At 40.9% G+C, this 23869-nt stretch overlaps 1 protein-coding gene and 1 long non-coding RNA gene across 5 annotated transcripts in view; one reads left to right on the top strand and one right to left on the bottom strand.

Moving 5' to 3' along the window:
- Window positions 1–23412, bottom strand: part of mura (ring finger protein murashka) — a 33546-nt gene extending 10134 nt beyond the window's left edge. For 2 of the 4 annotated variants that reach the window (XR_013040210.1, XM_076538655.1), the window contains exons 1-2: window positions 22794–23412; window positions 1886–2381 (exon numbers count right to left, since the gene is read on the bottom strand). Coding sequence is in view for 3 of the 4 variants with exons in the window: in XM_076538655.1 (XP_076394770.1) it covers window positions 1886–2121 (236 nt within the window). In the remaining variant the exon portion in view is untranslated. Of the gene's footprint in view, window positions 1–1885; window positions 2382–17338; window positions 17586–22793 lie in introns of those variants that run through there. The other 2 variants (XM_076538656.1, XM_012280937.2) reach the window with 2 other exon arrangements.
- Window positions 17740–22154, top strand: LOC105661959 (uncharacterized). Its single transcript, XR_013040211.1, has 5 exons — window positions 17740–19960; window positions 20052–20514; window positions 20795–20977; window positions 21041–21120; window positions 21219–22154. It is a non-coding gene; the product is annotated as an uncharacterized LOC105661959 (long non-coding RNA).
- Window positions 23413–23869: the final 457 nt, after the last annotated feature.

Genomic DNA, 23869 nt, shown 5'->3' with positions numbered 1-23869 from the left:
GCAACAATTCGCGAACGATTTTTTCTCCTTGAACCGATCTGTGCAACAATTAGTAACCCTGATGACTCGACGATACTAAACGAACTAATCCTCCCGTGATCCGTTCGTGTAAATATCACGGACGTATCTGGACGTTTACGTGAATTAACCAAGTCGTGATAAAAATATGTACTTTGTCGCTCTAGAACCGCGTCAAGAAGCACACACACGACACGACGTTGTTTCTATCTTTACGCAGCTGAATAAATGGGGCCATATTTATGAGATCCCGTCTCGTGCACGATCATTATCGACAAACGGTAATGTGTACATCGCGAAAGACGGTGGTAAAGAAAAGGGAGCATTGGCGTAACTGGGGAGAAGTGAATTTCACCCGTTATCGAAATTGTTGGAAGACTCAGGCTCTTTCTGGAGTTTTTGTAAATTATCTGGGGTCTGTTTAAGTATGATGGTGCTTTGAAAATTTCTAAATAGGCAGTCTTAAATTTTCAAACCCCGATTCTCAAATTAGTCCAAGTCCGATTGTGAAATTTCCGGATCAGATCTTCAAATAACGAATTACCGAAATTTCTAAAAGCCATTAGGGGTTCAAATCCACCACAAAATCCCAATTACGCCAATGAGTTCGAAAATTTGAGCAAGTAAAAAAGGGCACGCAACAACGAGAAATACATTGGTGTAATAAAAAGGAAACATGTATGCGTCTCATTCAGAATTGATACAGAACTGGTACACGATGGCATGCTAAACAAGATAACCAGCGAAGTATAATGTATAAACACGGTACGTGGCAAAGAGAGCGGAGAAAACAGGGACGAAAAGAAAAATTCGAATAAACAATCGGTAGAAACGTTCAAGCACCCGACGGTTAGGAAAATAACAAGCGAAGTGTCTTTCGAAAATCGCGACGAAAAATAAGAGCGCGAGTTGCAGGCAACGGCGTCGTTCATGGCGTCGCAACGACACACGACACCCCGGAGTGCCGCGTTTATTATCGTCGATTAGAATCGTCGACTCTTCAATGTCGGTCGGTCTGAAAATTAAATACAAGCTACTCTTGATAGACCCCGTACGCGTCGTTTAACGGAACACGCTTTCGTCTTCTCTTATAGAGCTCGCGAGTTTACTCGTCTGATCCCCGCTTCCGATCAGAGTGCAACGCGAAACTTTTCAACAATTACGTGCATGATTCTTGGCGTTAAGTAACGGAATTACGCAACGATACCGGGTGTCCCGTTCTCATCCTTGCGTTGAAAAATTGTTCGAAATTCATCAAGATTTATTTTTTATACATTATTAGTCTGATTGACTTTGTATAGGTGAGAGTTTGTGTTGAAATTTCTAGTCGATGACGCAACGGCTGCGTCACTGGAACGTGGCGCTCGTAATTCCAAGAAGTATCGGACACGGCAGTGACGTCATTGGAAACCTTATAGCATAGCACGTTGATAATTATTGGACGCCACTGTTATGGGGTGTATGGAATCTTAATACCTACCGACCACAGTGGTATCGAGTAGGACGCTGCAGTGGCGTCATTGGACGTAGAAAATGTTAACGTGAAAATTTGACAAAATTTTACCTTAAAATTCTATTAAAATTAAAATTCTTTCGAATGAAGACTTTGTAGCAATGAAAACAAGAAAACATGTGTAACCCGATATCTAAGCGGAAGGATTTTAACGGGACACCTCGTACATCCGAGCGATAATTATTCGCCTCATTACACGATAACAAATCACGACGCTTCCGATCGTTTGAGCGCGGTGACGCATTTCCGATGCGCAAAAAAAGAATAGTATAAATAATGGAAAAAAAGATCGGAGAAAAAATATGAAAAGTTCGCGACCGAATACAACCGAGGATAACAGGATTGGTTGTATACCCGTTATGGAAGCGTGGCGGTGGACATTGTCGATACGGGTATTCCTTGTTGCCGGTGTATTGCTGTGGTATCTGAGCGTGTTGAGGGTGTTGATTATGGGGGTGCCATCCACCACGGGCGTGAGGGGGCGCTGGAGGGCGCGAGTGGGGCCCCGTCGGGGTACCGCCGTTAACTACGGCCCTGTAACGTCCCTGCATGCCCAAGCCGCGATGCTGATGACTTCCAGGGCCGTTCATTCCCTCCCCTTTTGTTCTGTCTCTTTCGAGCTTATTCCACCCTTGCTCCTTCTATCTCTTTCACGCCTTTTCGACTTCCTTCCCTCTCTCTCTTTCTTTCACCGGTTTTCTCTATCTTCTCTTTTCCTGGCTCGTACTCGTCGTCGAACGGCTGAGGTTAACCTCGCCGCACGCTTTCGTTCGACTTCGTACGACGCTTCTGGCCCTCGTTTTTTAAACCTCCACACGCCCCACGCGAGTCCTCCTCCGAGATATCGAACCTGGCGAGATATTCGAACGATGTTACGATGACACCGAGAAGGCTAGACGGACCAAGAGATTTCCACCTGACGCCGCTCTTTCGAAATGTCGAAAGAACGACCGACCACGCCGCCATGTTCGAGTGCTGCCAGCAAGCCAGGATCGACGCTACCAGTAGCGAAGGCCCCGTGCAATCGCTGAACTCTCTCTTTTCTAGTTGCGGTTTAACCCATTTGCCATCAAAAATCTATACAATCATCTCTCTTCTGTAACTCATCTAAATTAACTTTTACAATAATTTTTCAATAACTTGAATACAACGCAACAAAATGCAGATGGGTTAACCGCATCAGATTTTTACCAAACGAATGCATTATGAATTCTACGAAATTTAAAGAAACAAGCAATGCACGATTCGGACCAAGTCACAAATCGTCGAAAGTGTAGTTCAAAAACAAACATACCATGCAATATTTAATAACTAGAAAAATGCAGGGTATCTCAAAGATGTGCAGATTCGTCGTCGAAAAACAAATCGGAAAGTCCTTTACCGTTTTTCGATCCGAGTTTTCGTTTGCGAGATACAAAGGACTGAAAATCGGACGTTCGGCGTCCGGAGGCGTGCCCCTTAGACCTGGCGCGATTGGTCGAGCGGCTGTGCACGTGATCGAGCGCGGGAACGCCCCGGAAGTGAAACGTTCAATCTTTAACCGCTTGTATCTCGGAAACGAGGCCTCGAATCGCAAAACGGCAAAGGACTTTTCGGTTCGTTTTCTAACGGAGAATACACAACGCGCAACTTTTTCAAGATCCCGCAGATCGCGAACGAAAAATCCTAGTCCGATTCGAGTAATCATTCGCATGCGTTTGGTGGCACTCGTGGCGACTAGTGAAAAAGCTCTCTCGGTCACCGTAACCTTCACATTTTTCCACCATTCCCGTTTCTCTCGCTCGTTGGCAAATTTTCGTGAACCCACGAATAGGAGCAGCGTGAGATAAAATTTGAAACAACATCTAAATTGATAATAAGATAAATTTGATCAAACAGCTCCTTTTCGATGGTTCGTTAAGTAGGTGACTTATTGGAAAGCGTGATTTAAGCATTAAAAAGCTACGGGACGTTATTAAATGTATGTTAATAATTGGATATTAAACGAGAGAAGCTTCTTTCAAAGATTTAACGATAGCACAAAATATTACAGCAATTTGTTAATGCAAACACTGTACAAGAGTAAAGAAAGGTCATGCGAAAAGGTACAGAGGATGCACGGACGTCGAGTTTATGGTTCACCGATCTCTAAAAATAAGTGCAGATCGTTTATTCGATATTTAACAATGTTTGAAAAAATTCCACGCCGATATCGTGAGAGCAGGTATCCTCTCCAAAAAATGTTCACCTACAAAAATATTCAGGCAGCTCAGAATTGTATGGGATAGAATGATTTCCTGGCTCGGCTGTGTACCCAACAGCGCAAGCTCTTTTATTCATTTTTTCGGTCGAAGGTAGCCAAAAGAGGGACAGAGAGTTGGCCTGCCACGATCCAAGTCCGAAGAAACGATTAAGTGAACCGGAATATCCAGGCCCCGTTGCTTTGGGCCAGCCTCTCTCTGGTTTTGCGCGGGCCATGGCCCCGACACGACCAAGAAAAATCTTTCGACCAACACCGATGGCGAATTTTTCGACCGGATCCTCGACATTCGACCCGGGAATATTCTAAAAAAGGAACATGGATCATCAAGGACTTCGGGGTTTTCGAACGTGAAGTGGCCTTATGCTCTTGGGTTATGGGAAAGATTTGGATAAGATTCATTGGTTTCTATTTATTTTTATGTTTTTTGGAGTATGTGAGAAATTGCTGGATTTCTAAATTTCAAAAGGTGTTCTCAAGTGGAGTGAATTTTAAATTTTATGAACTCTGGATGTGGAGATGTATGTCTTCGATGTAGAGATCTTTGGTGTTTCTATATGTACAAGTTCCCAATATACTCAGTTTCCAATATTTTCAAAGTTTCAGTGTGACAAATTCTAAAAATTGCAAGATTCTGAGTCTTGAGTCTTTGTGTGTGGAAAGTCACAAACTTTCTGATTCCCAACACTGTAAGGTCTCAATACCTCCAAAGTCCTAATACCCCCAAAGTCCCAATACCCGAAATTCCCAACACTCCTAAGTCCCAACACTCCTAAGTCCCAACACTCCTAAGTCCCAATACTCCAAAGTCCCAATCCCTCAAATTTCCAACACTCCTAAGTTCCAACACTCCTAAGTCCCAATACTCCAAAGTCCCAATCCCCCCAATTTCCAACACTCCTAAGTTCCAACACTCCTAAGTCCCAATACTCCAAAGTCCCAATCCCCCCAATTTCCAACACTCCAAATTCCCAATACTCCAAATTCCCAATACTCCAAAGTCCCAACACTCCTAAGTCCCAACACTCCTAAGTCCCAACACTCCTAAGTCCCAACACTCTTAAGTTCCAACACTCCTAAGTCCCAACACTCCTAAGTTCCAACACTCCTAAGTCCCAATACTCCAAAGTCCCAATCCCTCAAATTTCCAACACTCCAAAGTCCCAACACTCCTAAGTCCCAACACTCTTAAGTTCCAACACTCCTAAGTCCCAATACTCCAAAGTCCCAATCCCTCAAATTCCCAATACCCCAAAGTCCCAACACTCCTAAGTCCCAACACTCCTAAGTTCCAACACTCCTAAGTCCCAATACTCCAAAGTCCCAATCCCTCAAATTTCCAACACTCCAAAGTCCCAACACTCCTAAGTACCAATCCCTCATATTTCCAACACTCCTAAGTCCCAATCCCTCAAATTTCCCACACTCCAAATTCCCAATACCCCAAGTCCCAACACCCCAAAACCCCAAAATGCCACCTCCCCATCCCCCAAATCTAAAAAATCCCAAAATGCAAATCCCCACCACTCCATATCCCCCACCCTCAAATTTTAGCAAACACCAAAATAATATCCGAGTATAGGTTAAGTCCGGATCAAGTAACACCCGATATTTCCCATTGAATGTGGACTCAGTTGAAATCGACAGAAGCGTTCTATCGCTCAGTGTCATCCACATCAAAGAAGATAATTAGCCATTCCGTTTCACAGCCGGTTCATTCGATATGCAAATGTTCCTTAGAACCGACTGTCACTTAAGAATCCAACGATAGGGAAACTAATTCATCGGCTATCTCAAACGGTCTTATCTCCCCATGACATATGGTATGTTCACCTGGTGTCCAGCCACCCTATACAATCTAACAGTGCCCGTTTGCTCCCGATACCGTGCTACCGGTCGACAATTTACATCGAGGCACACCTGATCGTCGAGACTCAACCACCCTTTTGTGCACTCCTTCTGCACGTGGCCCTTAACGAGGATATTAAAGCGACACTGTTTGTTACTCAGTAATGAGCGTTTTTATGACCAGATAATTATTAAATTGGACTTTTATTGTAATGAAGGTTCTTTCGGGTTTGAAGGGGACTGAGTGGTTCTTCGATGAAGGAATGATAATTCTGGGGAAACGAGACAAATTTTTTTAAGGTCTTCCAAGCTTCAGACTCTAAGTCTTAGACTTTTTCCGAAGGTTACATAGGTTCTTCTCAGGTTCATAAGTCTTTAGGCTTTTTCTAGGTTTTGGGATCTATACAGGTTCCAAACTCTAGATAAATCTTAGACTTTATAAGGTTCTTAGGTTCTCTGTCAGTCACAGGTTCAACATAAGTCTTTAGGCTCTCCCTAGGTTCTAGCACCTCCACAAGTTTCAAACTCTACATAGATCTTAGGCTTTATAGGGTTCTTAGGTTCTCTGTCAATCACAGGTTCAACATAAGTCTTTAGGCTCTCCCTAGGTTCTAGCACCTCCATAGGTTCCAAACTCTACATAGATCTTCGACTTTATAGGGTTCTATAGGTTCTCAATCAGTTCCAGGTTCAACATAAGTCTTTAGGCTCTCCCTAGGTTCTAGCACCTCCACAGGTTCCAAACTCTACATAGATCTTCGACTTTATAGGGTTCTATAGGTTCTCAATCAGTTCCAGGTTCAACATAAGTCTTTAAGCTCTCCCTAGGTTCTAGCACCTCCACAGGTTCCAAACTCTACATAAACCTTAGACTTCCCATAAGATTTCATAGATTCTCCATCAGTTCCAAGTTCAACATTAACCTCTAGGCTCTCCCTAGGTCCTAGCACCTTCACAGATCTCAAACTCTTCACAAAAACCTTGAACTTCCCCAGGTCCTATCTTCCCTATAGTTACCAGACTATCTCTCCAGACTTTCTTCAGTCCCACAATCTTAACCCTCCCTTAACTTTTTATTAGAAGAAGGTTCTACAAGAGTCAACGAAGGTTTTGTCAAGGAAGCAGTACACGATGTTCACGGGTATGGCCAAGAGAGGCCAGAGTCTCCTGGTGATGTGGCGAGCGGTGTCTGCTAGCGGCGAGAAACCCGTTTACCTTTAAACTCCTCTCCAGTGGTAGCGGCTCTCGAGAGAGAGTCGAGCAAAAGCAAAAACCGTCGAGACGAGGACGAAGGAGTCGCGGCAAGGAACGCGTATACCGTTCCAGACAACAATGCGACCAAAAGCTGGATGATCGGGGTCACGCGCACCCAGCTTACCTTTTTCATGTTCCCCATTTTTTTTTTTAATCAAGGTATAAATTTCTGGATCCCAAATTACTAGTATTCTACATTCTTAAAGTTGATTCTCAGTGAATTTCGGGAGTTGGCGAAGTTTGGGATTTGGGAAGTTCCAAATGGAGGGAGCAAGTTTCTGAAGTTGGGAACTTCCAAAATTTGGAGTGAGACAAAGTTGTGGGGAGGGAAGTTGTTGAAGTTCTGGATTCACAATGTTGCAGATTTTCAATGTTCCAAATTCCAAATCGCCCAAATTCCCAACGCTTCAAATTCCAAACCCTTCAAATTCCCAACGCTCCGAATTTCAAATCCCCCAAATTCCCAACGCTCCAAATTCCAAATCCCCCAAATTTCAAGCGTCCCAAATTCCAAATCCCCCAAATTCCAAGCGTCCCAAATTCCAAATCCCCCAAATTCCAAGCGTCCTAAATTCCCAACGCTTCGAATTCCAAATCCTCCAAATTCCAAGCGTCCCAAATTCCAAATTCCCCAAATTCCCAACGCTTCGAATTCCAAATCCCCCAAATTCCAAGCGTCCCATATTCCAAATCCCCCGAATTCCCAACGCTCCGAATTCCAAATCCCCCAAATTCCAAGCGTCCCAAATTCCCAACGCTCCGAATTCCAAATTCCCCAAATTCCCAACGCTTCGAATTCCAAATCCCCCAAATTCCAAGCGTCCCATATTCCAAATCCCCCGAATTCCCAACGCTCCGAATTCCAAATCCCCCAAATTCCCAACGCTCCAAATTCCAAATCCCCCAAATTCCCAACGCTCCGAATTCCAAATCCCCCAAACTGCCATCACTCCAAATTCCAAACCCTCCAACTTCCAAATCCCCCAAATTCCCATCCCTCCACTTTCACCCCATAAATCTCCACCATCCCAAAATTCCAAGACCCCAAATCCACCCCTAAATCCCAAACCTCCAAACCCCCAAAAATCTCAAGTTCCCACACTTTCGAGCCCCTACCTCCCTCTCCATCAAATCACCCTCTCCATCCCTCCCTTCAAAAATGCACTAAACTCCCCAAAAAAGATTAATGTTCAAGTTCAACGCCACAACAAATATTTCGCGAATGTGATGATCGAGGTCCTCGAGGGTTAATTACATTTGCTCTCCTAATGCCCCAACTAAGACCACGGCTGGAGCGATTCTAGAGCGGATATCTGTAGAAACTGGACAACTCCCACGGGGTATGCTAGCATTTCGAGGAGCGGCTAAAGTAGCCGAGATTCGACCTACACACCCGGGTTACGTACAAAGGCACGAAATTTATGCCGTTCAAGGAGCCGGCAGCTGGCGTTTTCGATTTTCCACCAGCTGGTGTTCCGTGTCTCACGAACGTGGCCGCAGACTTTCGTCGTCCACTCGACTAGCCCTTAAAAGCTCGGAACGATAAAGGGCGGTCCCTGGTGCGAGGTAACAGGTCCGTACACTCCCTTCGCCAGATATAGCGTGGTCGTTAATTAACGGGCTCTTGCTGTCTTTTCACACTTTTATTTTTCAATGTTTTTTTTTGGAAATTTTGGACTGTGAGGTTTTGTAGTTTGGAAATTTTTGACTGTTAGAAGGTTTTGATAGTTTGGAAATTTTGAACTGTGAGGTTTTGGTAGTTTGGAAATTTTTGACTGTGAGGAGATTTTGGGAATTTGGAAATTTTTGACTGTGAGGAGATTTTGGGAATTTGGAAATTTTTGAATATGAGGATGTTTTGGTAGTTTGGAAATTTTGGACTGTGAGGAGATTTTGGTGGTTTGGAAATTTTGGACTGTGAGGAGGTTCTGCTAGTTTGGAAATTTTGACTGTAAGGTGGTTCTGGTAGTTTGGAAATTTTTGACTGTGATGAGGTTCTGGTAGTTTGAAAATTTTAGACTATGAAGAGGTTTTGGTGGTTTAGAAATTTTTTAAGTTCTCGGAGTTTGAAGGATCTTTGGAAGGATTTAAATTTGAGACTATGAGATTTTCAGATCTTTGAACTCTTTCAATTTTGCAAGTTTGGGACACTGCCATCTTCAGACTGGTAAAATGGAAAATTACAGAGATATAGATTAGAAAATTGCACTGTACGAGTCACAGTGAATGAATCAGTAATAAATTACTGATTAAGATCGCTTCTTGTCTCAAAATTTAGCCCACAAAATCCATAACTAAACTTTCATTTAATTCTCGGTTTTCAAATATCTAAACTTTATTCAAAACTCCCGAAACGACACCGAACTTCGATCATAACATAAATCCACAGTGGCACATTTCAACCCAACAGTCGTTTCGCTCGATTAAATTTACGAGCACGCTATATCTGCCAAATCAAATGTACTCTTTTTCCCCACGTGAAAATAGTTGGGTACCTTCGAATCCTCCAGGAATCGTCAACTCGAGAAAGAGAGGCAAGAGAACACCAAGGAACCGAGCTGCTCTCTCTATCGATCCAGCCAGCCTCGTATCACGAAACTGGCTAGCACCCTGGAGAGACCAAGTAACAGAGAGGGAGAGATCGAAGGGAGAAAACGCTCTGAGGGACCAGAACTGAGAGAGACAGAATCGAGAGGAGAACGGGAAGAGAAATTTCCACTTTACTCCTCTCAAAGGATGTACTGGTCAGACGAGAGATTTTCTGTTTTGTTCTATCGAATTTCTGTCCCTGCTTGCCTCCCTGTTCGCCTTCATTATTGTTGTTGTTGCTAGTTTTAATGGAGCGGAGGCGCATAATTCGGTTCGGGTGTCGACTTTCTGCATTTTTATTTGGGTGGACATTTTTCTATTATTTTTTTAAGGATAACGCTAGTGTCACTAGTCAGTTACAGGATTAGTTACTTACGGGATTAGCACTGAGCTCTTTATGGGTATAGAAAGAAGACTGTAATAGTCGAAAGGGATATTGCAAGATATATTCATATTTTTGGCGGGAATAAGTAATTGTACTTTTAACATCAATCAGAATGAGGAAAATAGACCTGACTCTCGCCTTGATTACTAGGGTTCATCTTATGGGCTATTGTATATTTGAGTTGCAGTTGAGGAATTATATGTTTGAGTTGCAATTGAGGAATTGTACATTTGAGTTACAATTGAGGAATTCTTTATTTGAGTTCCAATTAAATAATTGTATATTTGAGTTGCACTTAAAGAATTGTATGTTTGAGTTGCAATTGAAGAATTGTATATTTGAGTTACAATTGAAGAATTGTATATTTGAGTTACAATTGAAGAATTGTATGTTTGAGTTACAATTGAGGAATTGTATATTTGAGTTACAATTGAGGAATTCTTTATTTGAGTTCCAATTAAATAATTGTATATTTGAGTTGCACTTAAAGAATTGTATGTTTGAGTTGCAATTGAAGAATTGTATATTTGAGTTACAATTGAAGAATTGTATATTTGAGTTACAATTGAAGAATTGTATGTTTGAGTTACAATTGAGGAATTGTATATTTGAGTTACAATTGAGGAATTCTTTATTTGAGTTCCAATTAAACAATTGTATATTTGAGTTGCACTTAAAGAATTGTATGTTAGAGTTGCAATTGAAGAATTGTATATTTGAGTTACAATTGAAGAATTGTATATTTGAGTTACAATTGAAGAATTGTATGTTTGAGTTACAATTGAGGAATTGTATATTTGAGTTACAATTGAGGAATTCTTTATTTGAGTTCCAATTAAACAATTGTATATTTGAGTTGCACTTAAAGAATTGTATGTTAGAGTTGCAATTGAAGAATTGTATATTTGAGTTACAATTGAAGAATTGTATATTTGAGTTACAATTGAAGAATTGTATGTTTGAGTTACAATTGAGGAATTGTATATTTGAGTTACAATTGAGGAATTCTTTATTTGAGTTCCAATTAAACAATTGTATATTTGAGTTGCACTTAAAGAATTGTATGTTAGAGTTACAATTGAGGAATTGTTATATTTGAGTTGCAATTAAAGAATTGTATGTTTGAGTTGCAACTAAAGAATTATATATTTGAGTTCCAATTAAAGAATTGTATATTTGAGTTGCAATAGAAGAATTGTATGTTAGAGTTACAATTGAGGAATTGTATATTTGAGTTGCAATTAAAAAAATTGTATGTTTGAGTTACAATTGAGGAATTGTATATTTGAGTTACAATTGAGGAGTTCTTTATTTGAGTTACAATTGAAGAATTGTATATTTGAGTTACAATTGAAGAATTGTATGTTTGAGTTACAATTGAGGAATTATATATTTGAGTTGCAATTAAAGAATTGTATGTTTGAGTTACAATTGAAGAATTGTATATTTGAGTTACAATTGAGGAATTCTTTATTTGAGTTACAATTCAAGAATTGTATATTTGAGTTACAATTGAAGAATTGTATATTTGAGTTACAATTGAAGAATTGTATGTTTGAGTTACAATTGAGGAATTATATATTTGAGTTGCAATTAAAGAATTGTATGTTTGAGTTACAATTGAGGAATTGTATATTTGAGTTACAATTAAAGAATTGTATATTTGAGTTACAATTGAAGAATTGTATATTTGAGTTACAATTGAGGAATTCTTTATTTGAGTTACAATTGAGGAATTGTTTATAACATCCTTGATTAAACAAAATGATAAAAACTTAGAATTATTTAACAGCAAGAAATGAAGCGGTATATTTGCAAAAACAAAAGGGTTGCCGTTACAGGTTGGAGGAATACTGTTGCACAGAATCCCTGAAATCAGGAGTCAACAATTTCCTCTTGTTTCCCGAAAAGAACAATAGGCTTCATTTCGATCCGTTCCACGGTCGGTCTTTCGCTTTCGAAGCGAAAGATTACGCGGCCAGATAGTCGGCAGAACGATTGCGCGAATACGAACGGTCGACTTGCAGCCTTCGAGGAGAAAACGAGGATGCGTTAAAATATTCAAGGTCCGATTTCGAAGAGAAGACTCGGTGATCCTGAAGGATGCGTTTTCTCGTGGGTCGATGAGTAACCGAACTTCCGACGAGCAAATCGAATTCGTTCGACTCCGGGGACCAACGTGAAACTTCTATGGTAGACTATCGTTATATCGCCGACGATGTACAAACGGATCACTCAAATTTTATATTCAATTCTTACAAATTTTCCTTATATTGCCACGGTGTCTATGTACCTCTATCTTGCGCGTTATATAAAGACACAATAGAAGAACATGCCATATAACGCGTGGTAACTTAAAGCATATGAAAAGAGTGTCAAATATAAAGAATCAAATAAAATGCTTGTCAATATAACATGTATCAAAAAGAAAGAGTAAAATGTATGAAATAGTTCATTATAACATATCTCAAATACAGGAAACTGCAATATAACGCGTGGTAACTTAAAGCGTATGAAAAGAGTGTCAAGTATAAAGTATCAAATAAAATGCTTGTCTATATAATATGTATCAAAAAGAAAGAGTAAAATATATAAAATAGTTCATTATAATATATCTCAAATATAGGAAACTGCAATATAACGCGTAGTAACTCAAAGCTTGTGAAAAGATGAAAATTCAAGATGTATCAAATAGAATGCTTGTCAATATAATATATATCAAAAAGAATGAATGTAAAATGTATCAAATAGTTCAATATAATATATCTCAAATATAGGAAACTGCAATATAACGCGTGGTAACTCAAAGCTTGTGAAAAGAGCAAAATTCAAGATGTATCAAGTACAATGCTTGTCAATATAATATATATCAAAAAGAATGAATGTAAAATGTATCAAATAGTTCATTATAAAATATCTCAAATATAAGCACCTGCAATATAACGCGAGGTTCACAAGTACAGCGCCTTGCAATACAAATAATCATACAATGCATGTTAAATATAAGTCCCTCTATATATAAAACATATTGTAAATGCAATATATCGCGATGTAACACGTGGTCATATAACAAACAGCAATAAAATTCCTAGTTGCTTTTATTTTCACGTTACGTTATAGTTCTATATTAAATCCACCTCTCACGTGTTACATACGTGTAAAAAATAATATACAAATGAAAATACTTGAAAAATTCAACAATATAACCGCATTCCAAAAATGAATGAGTTGGAAGAATACCTTCCAAAACACGTATTCTCACGTTACATTTAAGTTTCAAGAATTAACTTCTGTGACCTACTTTTTGAGGTTCCGTTAGATTTCACGGATTTAAATGACCCGCTTAGAGAAACTCGAAAATTCCATCGAGAATGAGTCGGACCAAATTATACGTTAACGAAAGTGTGCCCGTGACCGACGAAAAAGTGAAATGTTTCGAACCTGGCATAAATATTTATCCGAACCTTTGTACACGTTGATAAATGTCGACAAAGATGCTGATAACACGTGCCATATTATTTCTCATTACTTGGTAAGGTAATGAAACCCTTACTATGCTGAAACGTTCAGGGTGACTTAAAAATAAGAAAGATATTAAATATAAAAATTCTTAAATTTTCCAAACGTCTCAGCTCCAAAATTTCCAAATTTTCAACACCTTGAATTGTCAAATATTTTAATTTCTGAATCTTGAAATGTGTAAGATCAGTAAATCTCTGAATTTACGAGATTCTAAATTCTCGAGACACACCCGTTAGAGGTTCATCGTACGTAAAGGTTTAACGCGACCTAATTTATGCAACGTGCACCAGTAACAGGTACACACGTTAGCCCTGCTGAACTGGATCTACTGGTTTCACGAAACAAACGAACCGGACTAACGTAACAATCCGGAAACGACAGCCTGTTCTGTCCTGAAGATACGCTATATACACGTGTCGTTGCATCGTGTTTGTTTACGTGATACCATGGAAAAACTAGTACCGTAATTGAACTGGCGTTCAATAAAGGCTGGCTTTATTTCTTAGTCACAGCTGATGACTAACGATGCCCTTGGTCGTTGGGTTCGCTTTGGGAAATTAGCTTGATGACCTGGCAGAGTCCGACTACCATAAACTTTACGAGTCCGCCGTCCTTTTAGCGATCGTAGGTTACTCACTGCCAACCGATAAACGTGACAGCTAAAAATGACTGAAACGTATTTTTGGAAAGGCTCTTTGTCATCGAATTGATGTAGAAACAATACTTCCTCAAATAATTCCCCTATTTTAGACGAAACGAGATGTCCTTTGTTAAATATCTAAAAATATCATGGTTATTTATATGTAGTTATTAGGCTTAAGAAGCTATGGAGTTTCGTTCGAATTTTCGTTAAATTATAACCGTTGACGTTAATAGTCATGAGAATGTTTTAACTCCCCAGTTAATTAATTCAGAAACATAAGAAGATTCCATAAAATCCATATAAAAATGGAGACAAAGGAATCTCCTTTCCAAATCATATTCCCAAACTCGCAAGTCCTCAAATTCCCAAATTGCCAATAAATATTTCAATAGATTTCACCAGCGTGCTGCAGCCCCGTAGACAACGCATGAAGCGCTGAACACCCGATGAGAACCCGACAACGAAGGCTCCCCTTCTTTTTTTAGGGATCCCACAGTACCTGAGGACGATTGTTGCTTCGTGGAGAGAGTAAGGCCAGGACCAGCCCTCGAGGTCTGGCCACAATATCCATCATTATGGGGGAGAGGAAGGGAATGTCGGGGATGTTCGTCGTCTCTGTAATTCGCTGTTGCGGTATGCGGGCATGGTGACGCATACGGGCTACGTTTCTGAACCCGTACGTTCATTTCGCACGGGAGAAAGAAATTCACCGTCGAAAAACGAATCCCTTAAGTTCGCCTACGTTCTCAACCTCTTTTGTCGTCGTATGCGGGCGAGTACATGTGTGGTTTATGATTAAAGTGAAAGACAACCGGATTAATGTAGTTAATGACGCTTTTATAGTGCTATTTTTCTATAAATGGTACTTTTGGTATTTTCAAGAGATTAACGAATATTAGGTTCCTTAAGTTCACCTATGTTCTGAACCTCCTTTGTCATCGTATGCGGGCGAGTACATGTGTGGTTTATGATTAAAGTGGGACCGTAAGGATTGATGCCAGTTAATGACGCTTTTATGGTGCTATTTTTCTACAAACGGTTTTGGTATTCTCAAGAGATTAAAGCCCACGATCTGAAACCTATTGTATTGTCTGTTTAAGCTCCGCTGTTTAGATCACTAATATGAAATTTCGTATTGCAAGAAGCCTTGAATCGATGAAAGAAAATTTCTCAAGGTATTAAGTGGAGGGTTCACGTTAGGTCAGAAAGTCAGTTCGAGAGATTACTTTACAGGACAGGGACCCTTCCAAGGATACACGAACCGTAGGTACCGTTCGGGCGATGTCCACTTCCTGAAAAACCCAGGTGGACCTGCGGCCTTTCTTTGGTTACCACCTGCCTGCTCGCTCTACCTGGGTCTCTCATCGCAACAGGCTTGCCTGAGAATATCTTATGGAAAGCAGGCTTATTTCGAAACGCTTGGCCTGTAATTCTATGCGACTGATAAACTTTCGATTCCCCAGCGTTAAAACTGACCGGAAGTCAATTTACAAAGAAAATGTTCGTCCGAATAAAATATAAATATGTGTATTGTGCTGTGTTAAAATTTACTTAGACGCTAACTGATGATCTGTGAAATGCAGTGACCTTGTATCTAGATTCCCTCATCCAAACCGAAATATCGAAATTCCAAAGTCCCAATAATCCCAGACCGTCCCAAAGTCCCGTCTTCTTATAATACAAAGTCCCAATCTCCCAAAATCCCATCTCAGTAAATCACTCCTTTGTGACGAATATTTCAAGATAGTAAAATAAATTTTACCTTCACTTCGAAATATTTTACAGTCCAATATCGAACGGGACCCACCCAAAATCAGCGAGTCCCGGACTTTGGAGATCCACAAGATGGACATAACTAAAAATTACGCTAACCGTTCGTGCTCCAATAAAGGCTGTATTAATTTCATTCAACTGGTACGCATTTTAATTACAACGCGGTCAATTTCATCAACGGGATGGCTACGGTAATTCGATTCATAGAACAGTTTTCGAAACGAAAGTAATATACATATGTACGTCGGAGTAAGAATATACCTGTTAACTAACCTTTCGGCTGCGTGTCAGTCGGTCACGCACACGAACACATTGAGCGCCTTGCTTAGTTTACTACGCCGAAATAAGAACGCCAAACAACGTTGGAGCGGATTTTTAAAACGGAACGAACCTCGTATCGGGACTATCTTCAGTGGAGACGGAGCCCCGTATCGGGTCAAGCGGGCATCGAATGAAATTTAAATGGCGCTATCTGACAGAACCGCAAATATTTGTCGAGATTTCTCACGCGTTCGTTCGATCGCGGCCAACTTCACTGTCTACGCTACGATAACCGGTGAATGACACTCGTGGAAACGTCTTCGATCGTGGAAGCAAATATTCGTAGATAATACACGCGTTGACTTCGATAAAACATTTTTCAGATCGCTCACCGTCCCTTTTTACGATTCAGTGGTGTATTGTATGTGACAATCTCGTCCTTCGTCCGTGAGAAGGAAAACAAACGATGTATCGGGAGTACGCGTGTGAACGTAACTTTACATACATTGTATCGATGTTTCTCCGTAACGTTTTTACCGCAACACAAAGCACAAGACCTTGAGCAACTGACAAAGACACTTCGAAAGAGATAGCCGATAGATTTGAAACGTTGAAAAATACGTAACTATCTTGCACGGGGAGTAGCGTGTTTCGTTCGCTGGCAAAGAGATAAGTGCATCGCACGATATTCCCTGGTTAAGTCTGTTTGTTCGAAACGCGTGACTCGCATGGAGTTCGAGAGAAGCGCCGACTACGTAGCGAGAAAGAATCGAACGGAACGATCATCGATAGATAACCACGGTATAAAAAAAGGAAACACGACAACGCTACGCGTCAGCCTAACTCCCGGACGGCCGAGACAATCGGACGAAACCTGCACGATGCATCGACCAAAATTAATTTACATATTTCAAAGTCGCGATCGAAAAAACTCTAATGTATCTTACGTGTGAAAATGATAGCAAGAAATTAATTAGCGCGAACGAAAACGAATTTCAAATTGTAATGAGACATAAATTTGAAATCACGCGTTAGCAAAAGTCTCGTTGTTTGTAAGTGGTGCGTACAAAGGAAAGCATTTCCGGTATACGTTCCGCGAGATATGAAATGCCCGCCGGAGGGCGTATCGATTCGGATAAAACATTCGTGGCCAAGTGTACTGTTTCTGAGCGTGCACTCGACTATTCGTACGATGTTCGCCTTTTTTGTCGTACATCTACTCCGGCAACGTTCCGAGCGGCCGACGATTCGGTCTTTGTCGAAAGAAGAACGGCAGAAGGAAGTTTTTCCTACCGTATGGGGTAACACTCCCGCGTCGCTGTCATGCCTCGATGTCACGATTGCTGTATGCGACCGGTTGAATACACAGACCACGACGACAGTATCAAACGCGCATACACACTGTGACACCGTAGAAGGCACACGCATGTATGTACGCACCCGCGCACCAGAGCAAACACGCGCGCGTACCGTGAATCAACCACCACCGCGCGCTTTACCACGAAACGCACAACCTCACCCGTTGGTGGCGCGCGACAGACTGAGACGAAACGCGCCGCGCGAGAATGGAAGGGGTGGGAGCCGAGTGGTGGGGGAACGCCATTGATGGTGGGGGAGACCCGTCGCAGGTCCGTACCATGCGACCACGGTGCCCCGGCCCTTTCGCTACGACTACGATACGGTCGATAAATGCTCCGTCGACGGGGGTCGATTAGATTTAACGTTACGCTTTTTTCCGTTAGGATTATCTGTATTTGCGAACATGGAAGGTTAAATGATGAAAGGTACCGATTCATTTACTATCTTCGCAGATTATCGGAACGGACATTTGTAAGAGATTGAACAGTAAAACGGTTATATTGTTTGGAAATAATATTGTTACGAAATAATTCCACCTTCGCAAATTTACAGTTATACGTGTTAAGTTAGATTACGTCTGTTCTTAGAAACTCGGATCAGGATAATAAATGTGCTCGTTGCACTTTTTTTTCCCGTATCAATAACAAGATTATCGCAATATTTTCTAATAATTGTTGACAACGAGGCTCCATCCGCCGATCGAGAATTGATCCTATTCTGATGTAACATCGCGAACGTTTCTCAGCAACAAATGGGAAAAGAATAATTGATCTATCGCGTAATCTATACGTTCGTGTGTACGCAATAACGTTATCGATCGAAAGTAAACGTAAAGTCTAGTGACGGTGCTAGTAGGTAAGAGTAGATCGAACGGAATACCGTACGTCTTTACGCGTCACCTACTTCGATACGAATCGGGTATGATTTGTTTAAAAAAATTACCCATTGTCGTAACCATGGTATCGCGCTGTACCATACATCCCTGAGTCCTACGGGGTTTAATATCGTGAAGGGTAGTCGAGAGGAAGGAAGATAGGGGCGACCCTAAAGCGAGGGAGTGCTGATGCTAAAGCTGCGAGCACGAAGGGACCTTCAAATAAAAAAAGGTAGGACCTACCGAGCGAGCGAGCAAACCAGCGAGAGAAAACGGGAGAGAAAATCCGGTCCCCCTTCTTTCGAGACCAGGGAAAGGCCGCACCCACTCGGTTCTTGAAGATCATACTGGGTCCCCGCTGGCACAGCCCTGAGCATGTAAGTAAACACGCCAAAGTTCTGGTGCCTCGACATGCAGCCAACATTTTCCACGAGGTTGGATATCCGTGAACGAGTGGTCACTCGCGTAGACGGAACCTCGAAGACCCTCGGTTGCGAAGAACGAAAGAAGAACGCAAATTAGGTATAAACCTTTTGAAATTCAACCAGAGAAATTCGAATACTTTCTAACACGGGAAGAGCATCGAAGGGACGAACAAGAGCCGTGCAAGTCTGACCATTGTTACTCCGATCACACGATGCTTGCACAACGTCCACGAAGTTGCGTTATGAGGCAGCAATAGCTTCTCCTCGTGTTTAAAGCGAATTCGTGTCGTCTGCGTCATAACGTTATATTATAACGTTATTTGAATGTAAGATAATCAGAATGCATACGCTTGGCCAGCAAGTTGGTCACTCTTAGGTTAAGCCAAAGTCAACACGTGGCAACACCGCGCTACAGCTGTCATACGCGTCATGCATCGAGCCAAAGCTCAACTTATTCAATGTACGACAGACATACGTATTTTATAAGAGTTGCTACATTCTTTTTCTGTCGAAACAACGCCGTTCGAACTTCGACGACTGTTCGATCGTGGAGAAAAATTATTCCTCCGTCAAGGAACAGTGTCGTACGATTTGGGATACCCCGGTGTTCCCTCGTAACATTCTCATGCCATCCGCTTCCCTCTCCCAAAATCCCAGACGGGAAAGTGAGTTTCGGAACATGATTGTTAATTTTACGTAACGTACAGCTTGCTTGCTAGGAACAAGTTTCCCCTCCTGCTTTTACCCAGATCTCTATCCAATACCGGACTCGAATTTTCTGGGCTTCAATTTCCCAGAGACGCTTTGAAGGTGCAAGTATTACTACCGAAATCTATTCATTTGGATATAATCTCGATTTCGAACCAGAATGATTTAAAGTGCAACGATAAAATTCTGTCTATAGGCCACTTGATATTTATCGATATATGGAATTGTTGATAACATAACTCTCAATAACAACGGCTCTAAAACGAAAGAAAGGCCGAAAAAGAAGTTGTTAATTGTTGTTTAGGCGCGACCCAATATGGGTGCAGCTATATTAACTTTACGACAGGAGAAAGAGGGAACCGGGAGGAAAACAAAGAGAGAACGACAACGAGAGAGAGGATGAAGGGATAGGGTTAGTCTGTATCAACCGTGCACCCTTATCAATTGGAAAATTGGTGCGTGCAGTGGGAGCGGAAGAGGAGGAGACTCGACTATGTTCAGCGTTGGAGGGGAGAGAGGAACGATTAGGTTTACGCGCCTGCCAGGGACGTACGTACCGAAGGGGCCTCGTAGCTACGGTACGATATCGGGTTCAGTTTGTTTTAACGATCTGCATTGTCTATGCACCCTCACGAATTAGGAATTTCAAACCGGCTACCCGATGAGCTGGTGGCAAGAAGGGTGCTCGTACAAAAGCCAGGGGCGTATCCAAGGAATAGAAGGGGGCCTTTGTGTGTACGTTGAGAGAATCAAAAGAACCAGCAAGTGAATCAGCGAAAGAGAACGAGGGGAATGGTGACGGACGGAAAAGAGGGAGGAAGAAGAGTGACGAGGCGCTTAGGGCGCATGCGTCACTCGTCGTGGGCGTCGGGAATGTGTTGACACGAGAAGCCGAGAGAACGCTGTGCCTCACTAATGCCACGACGCCCGTGTTATCGTCGATACGGTTCCCGTACTGCGGGCTCGCCTTGTCCTCAGAAAATCTGGGTCTTCGACTTCCATCCTAACGACGAAATCGGGGCTCTGTTGTTGACGAGGCTCCAATCGACTCTATCGCTACCAATGATTCAGAAATTGCTGCGTACATGATAAATCTGACAAATGTAAATAACTCCAGTATTTTTTCAAATATTTTACTTTGTCGACTACTGTAGACTTCAGAAAGCGAACAATGTTTTCAGAAATGCTTTTACCCATAAAATTTTAGAAAGTCCATAATTATACGTACATTTCGTGGACCTGTATTCACCGAAACATTAATTATTTTGTGAAGACTCCGTCAACTTAAATTGGCTATAGAGTTCATCATTTCTAATATAACTTTTCTCGATGTTCGTCGTTGCTAAGGACCTATTTTTCATGAAACTTTTATCCGATGTTTAGAGACTCGTATAACAATTTTCAAAGTTGGCACGAGGCTATAGGGAATGGTGTTTCGTAGAAATATATGTTGCTCTCCACGCAGTAAATTTCTATGAGGTTATGTTCGGTCGAAGCTGCTACCAGAGACAACCATATAACTACACTGTCATTATTTTCATGATGCTTTAGATACAATAAATAAAGGTAAGCAAATGTGATCTATAAAAACACATTTAGTAAATTGATAAACTGTTTGCTATGTTACAGGCGTAGTATCAGGGCTGTAGCTACAGTAAGTGAGGCCCAGAGCAAAAGTCAAAATGCAAATTTTTATAATCTCTCATCTGGTAAATTTATTAAACTACATTAGTCTTCTTTATTTATCATATTCGTTTGTTATAATGACCCTTACTTTGATTACTTCACTCATTTCTGAATTTTTCAGCGACGGAAATTAAAGTTTTGAAAAGAAGACAATAATGTGGTAGCACGTAAAAAATTTCAGTCACCATTATACTGCAACGTATGAACTTTTATGGACGAGAGTCTTGCACAACCACTGGTGAAAAATTCTATGCATTTATGAGTGCAGACTTTATAGAGAGCAGTAAGAAGAACACGATTGTTGCTTACAACTTCTGCTTATTTGAATAACTAAACGGCATGCTCGAATCTTCGCAATTCACAAACACATTATTTACATGACACTAAAACTTGACAGGTCTTGAAAGATGTATTAGTGTCCCAATTAACTAGACCAATTATTTTAAGTATTGGTAAAGAATATTTCAGTATTTATATTTAAGAAAGGAAGCTGGGTTATGGGGTTAGAAGTTACAAGGTCACCCTCATTTCTTTAAACTACATATTTTTTTCAAATCTATAGTTTCATCCTGTGTACAAATATAGTAGGATTATTTAGGAAATAAAGCTTGAGTTGCATCTGTACACATATACAAACTAAAGATACAATGTCATTACATGTCACATGCGTTTCATAAATCACTAATCATTAATTAGATATCGGCACTATTGCGACCATGAATGGGTGCGTTGAAGGTATAATTCGTTTAATCACAATATTCGTGTCCGTTATTTTTTTTCATCGCATGTATTGTCAGCAGTATGTATACACCGGGTACAATGTATTGCAGCTATTTTGCGCAAATACAATGAAAGAGGGAAGCCCGAAAACAGATTCAAAAGAAAGCTCTGCTACGTGTACGTACTTTCACCAACATGTGAATGCACGTCGGTATTTGCACATACAAATAAACCTACGACTCGTGTACGCATACATATGTGAATATATGTAGGTATATGTACATAGCTCTCGATACGAGCGAAATACGTAATAAAAAGGGAACGCATCGAAGAAAAATCGAAAGTATTACAGGTGCATCGAGTATACTAGCGAGCATCGTAGGCTTTCCTAGGAAAAGATTTGTGAATTTGATAAATTAGAGGATATGGGAATTTGGGAGGTTCGGTTTAGGGATTTAGAAATGTGGAAGTCGAGAAATTTGGGAATTAGAAAACTGTCAAATCAAAATGAAAGGCAGTAGGATAGGAATATATTTTTTCTACCCTTGTTTTTAACGAAAGAAAGCCTACGTTGCACCCGAGTGTACAATCTTGCTTGTGCGCCTAAGGTACTCTTTCCACGTGAATGTGCATCCTCTGTTTACGAAGGACACTTATCAAAAAATCGAAGGTGGGGTATCACAACGAAAGCCAAATACGATCTGAGCGGACAAAGAACGCTGGGCGAATGCGTATCTAATGGTGGGGGGTAGAAAGGAAGGGAAGAACGATGGAGGGGTTGGCAAACCTTTTTAAAGACGAAAAATTTCAAATTCAGAGGAGGAACTTATTGATAAAATTCTACGAAAATAAAAAGCGATGGAAGTGTCGAGGACAGCACACCGTCTGGATGGAATAAATACAGGGTCGAGCGAGCGAGAGAGACAGAGAGAGAGAGAGACAGCGCGCATCGAAATTTCGGAGGGAAAACTCCTACCTTTTACCGCGATAATCTGGGATTTTCAGAACGATGTCATAGCAGAGTAGGTTGGTTGCTCTAGGCGAAACCGACGGTCGGCGATGGCCGTGCAGCTCACCACTGAGAACACTGAGGTCGCTCCATGTCTCTCACTCGACCCAAGCCACGACCCCACCCATTACGGGCCTGCTAATATTCGTCGAGGCTGTGTATCAAACCATAAACCACTATGTACGTTCATATGATTTTATTTCGCCCGTAAACCACCACAGATATCCGCTGATATTTCGCGTAGCGATATCTGCGTCGCAAGATTATCAGCGTTCTTGTACACTGACGTCAAACGCTTTCACGAACTTCGTGTATCTCGCCGTAGGTTAATGGCGGCACCACTTGCTGGTCGCAATAGTCGCGTTATTCTCAAGTACGATTTTGTGGACAATTTCCTTTTTCTTTTATTCGGTATTGCTTATCGTTCAACGATAAGAGATAATTCACGGCTGGATTTCCACTGATGTTGCATCTAGGAGGAAATTTCTTGTTATCCTTCTTGGTGCTGCTCTTCCACCTTGGACGTAGCTGCTGCATCATCAGCGTATGCACATATACATTGTTCGACGAGTTTAAGAAAATTTCTGTAGAGGGAGAACGATAAGCACAGGGACGTATTTATTGTACGTCCTTATACGGTTCAAACTAGGGCTCTAACTCTCTATTTCGAATAATTAATTTAGTACTCATATTAATTTTCTTTTATTTTCCATTTTGATTTGAACTGATCTTATGACTTCTAAATACTAATACGTTTATTTGAATAGGATTATCCTTTCTCAAGACTTTATGAATAAATCTGAAGGACAAGATTCGAATACCGAAGCTTTATTTGCACAAATTTGCCTTTTAATTTAATGTAAATAATTAATTCTCTCTACATACATAAGTCTTCCTATAATAATAAAAAAATAATTCATATTCATTAAAATGCCTGTATAAAGCGGCCCTGGATAAGCAGTTTACGTTCCCCACCATATGCATCCATAAACTACTACTTCTCCTTTAGTTCCTGTATTATTTATGAGTTACTTTAGGTAAAA

Source organism: Megachile rotundata, chromosome 13, assembly GCF_050947335.1.
Source record: "Megachile rotundata isolate GNS110a chromosome 13, iyMegRotu1, whole genome shotgun sequence".
Lineage (NCBI taxonomy): Eukaryota > Metazoa > Arthropoda > Insecta > Hymenoptera > Megachilidae > Megachile > Megachile rotundata.
The sequence above is the reverse complement of the archived record's forward strand: the minus strand, read 5'-3'. Positions and strand labels throughout refer to the sequence as shown.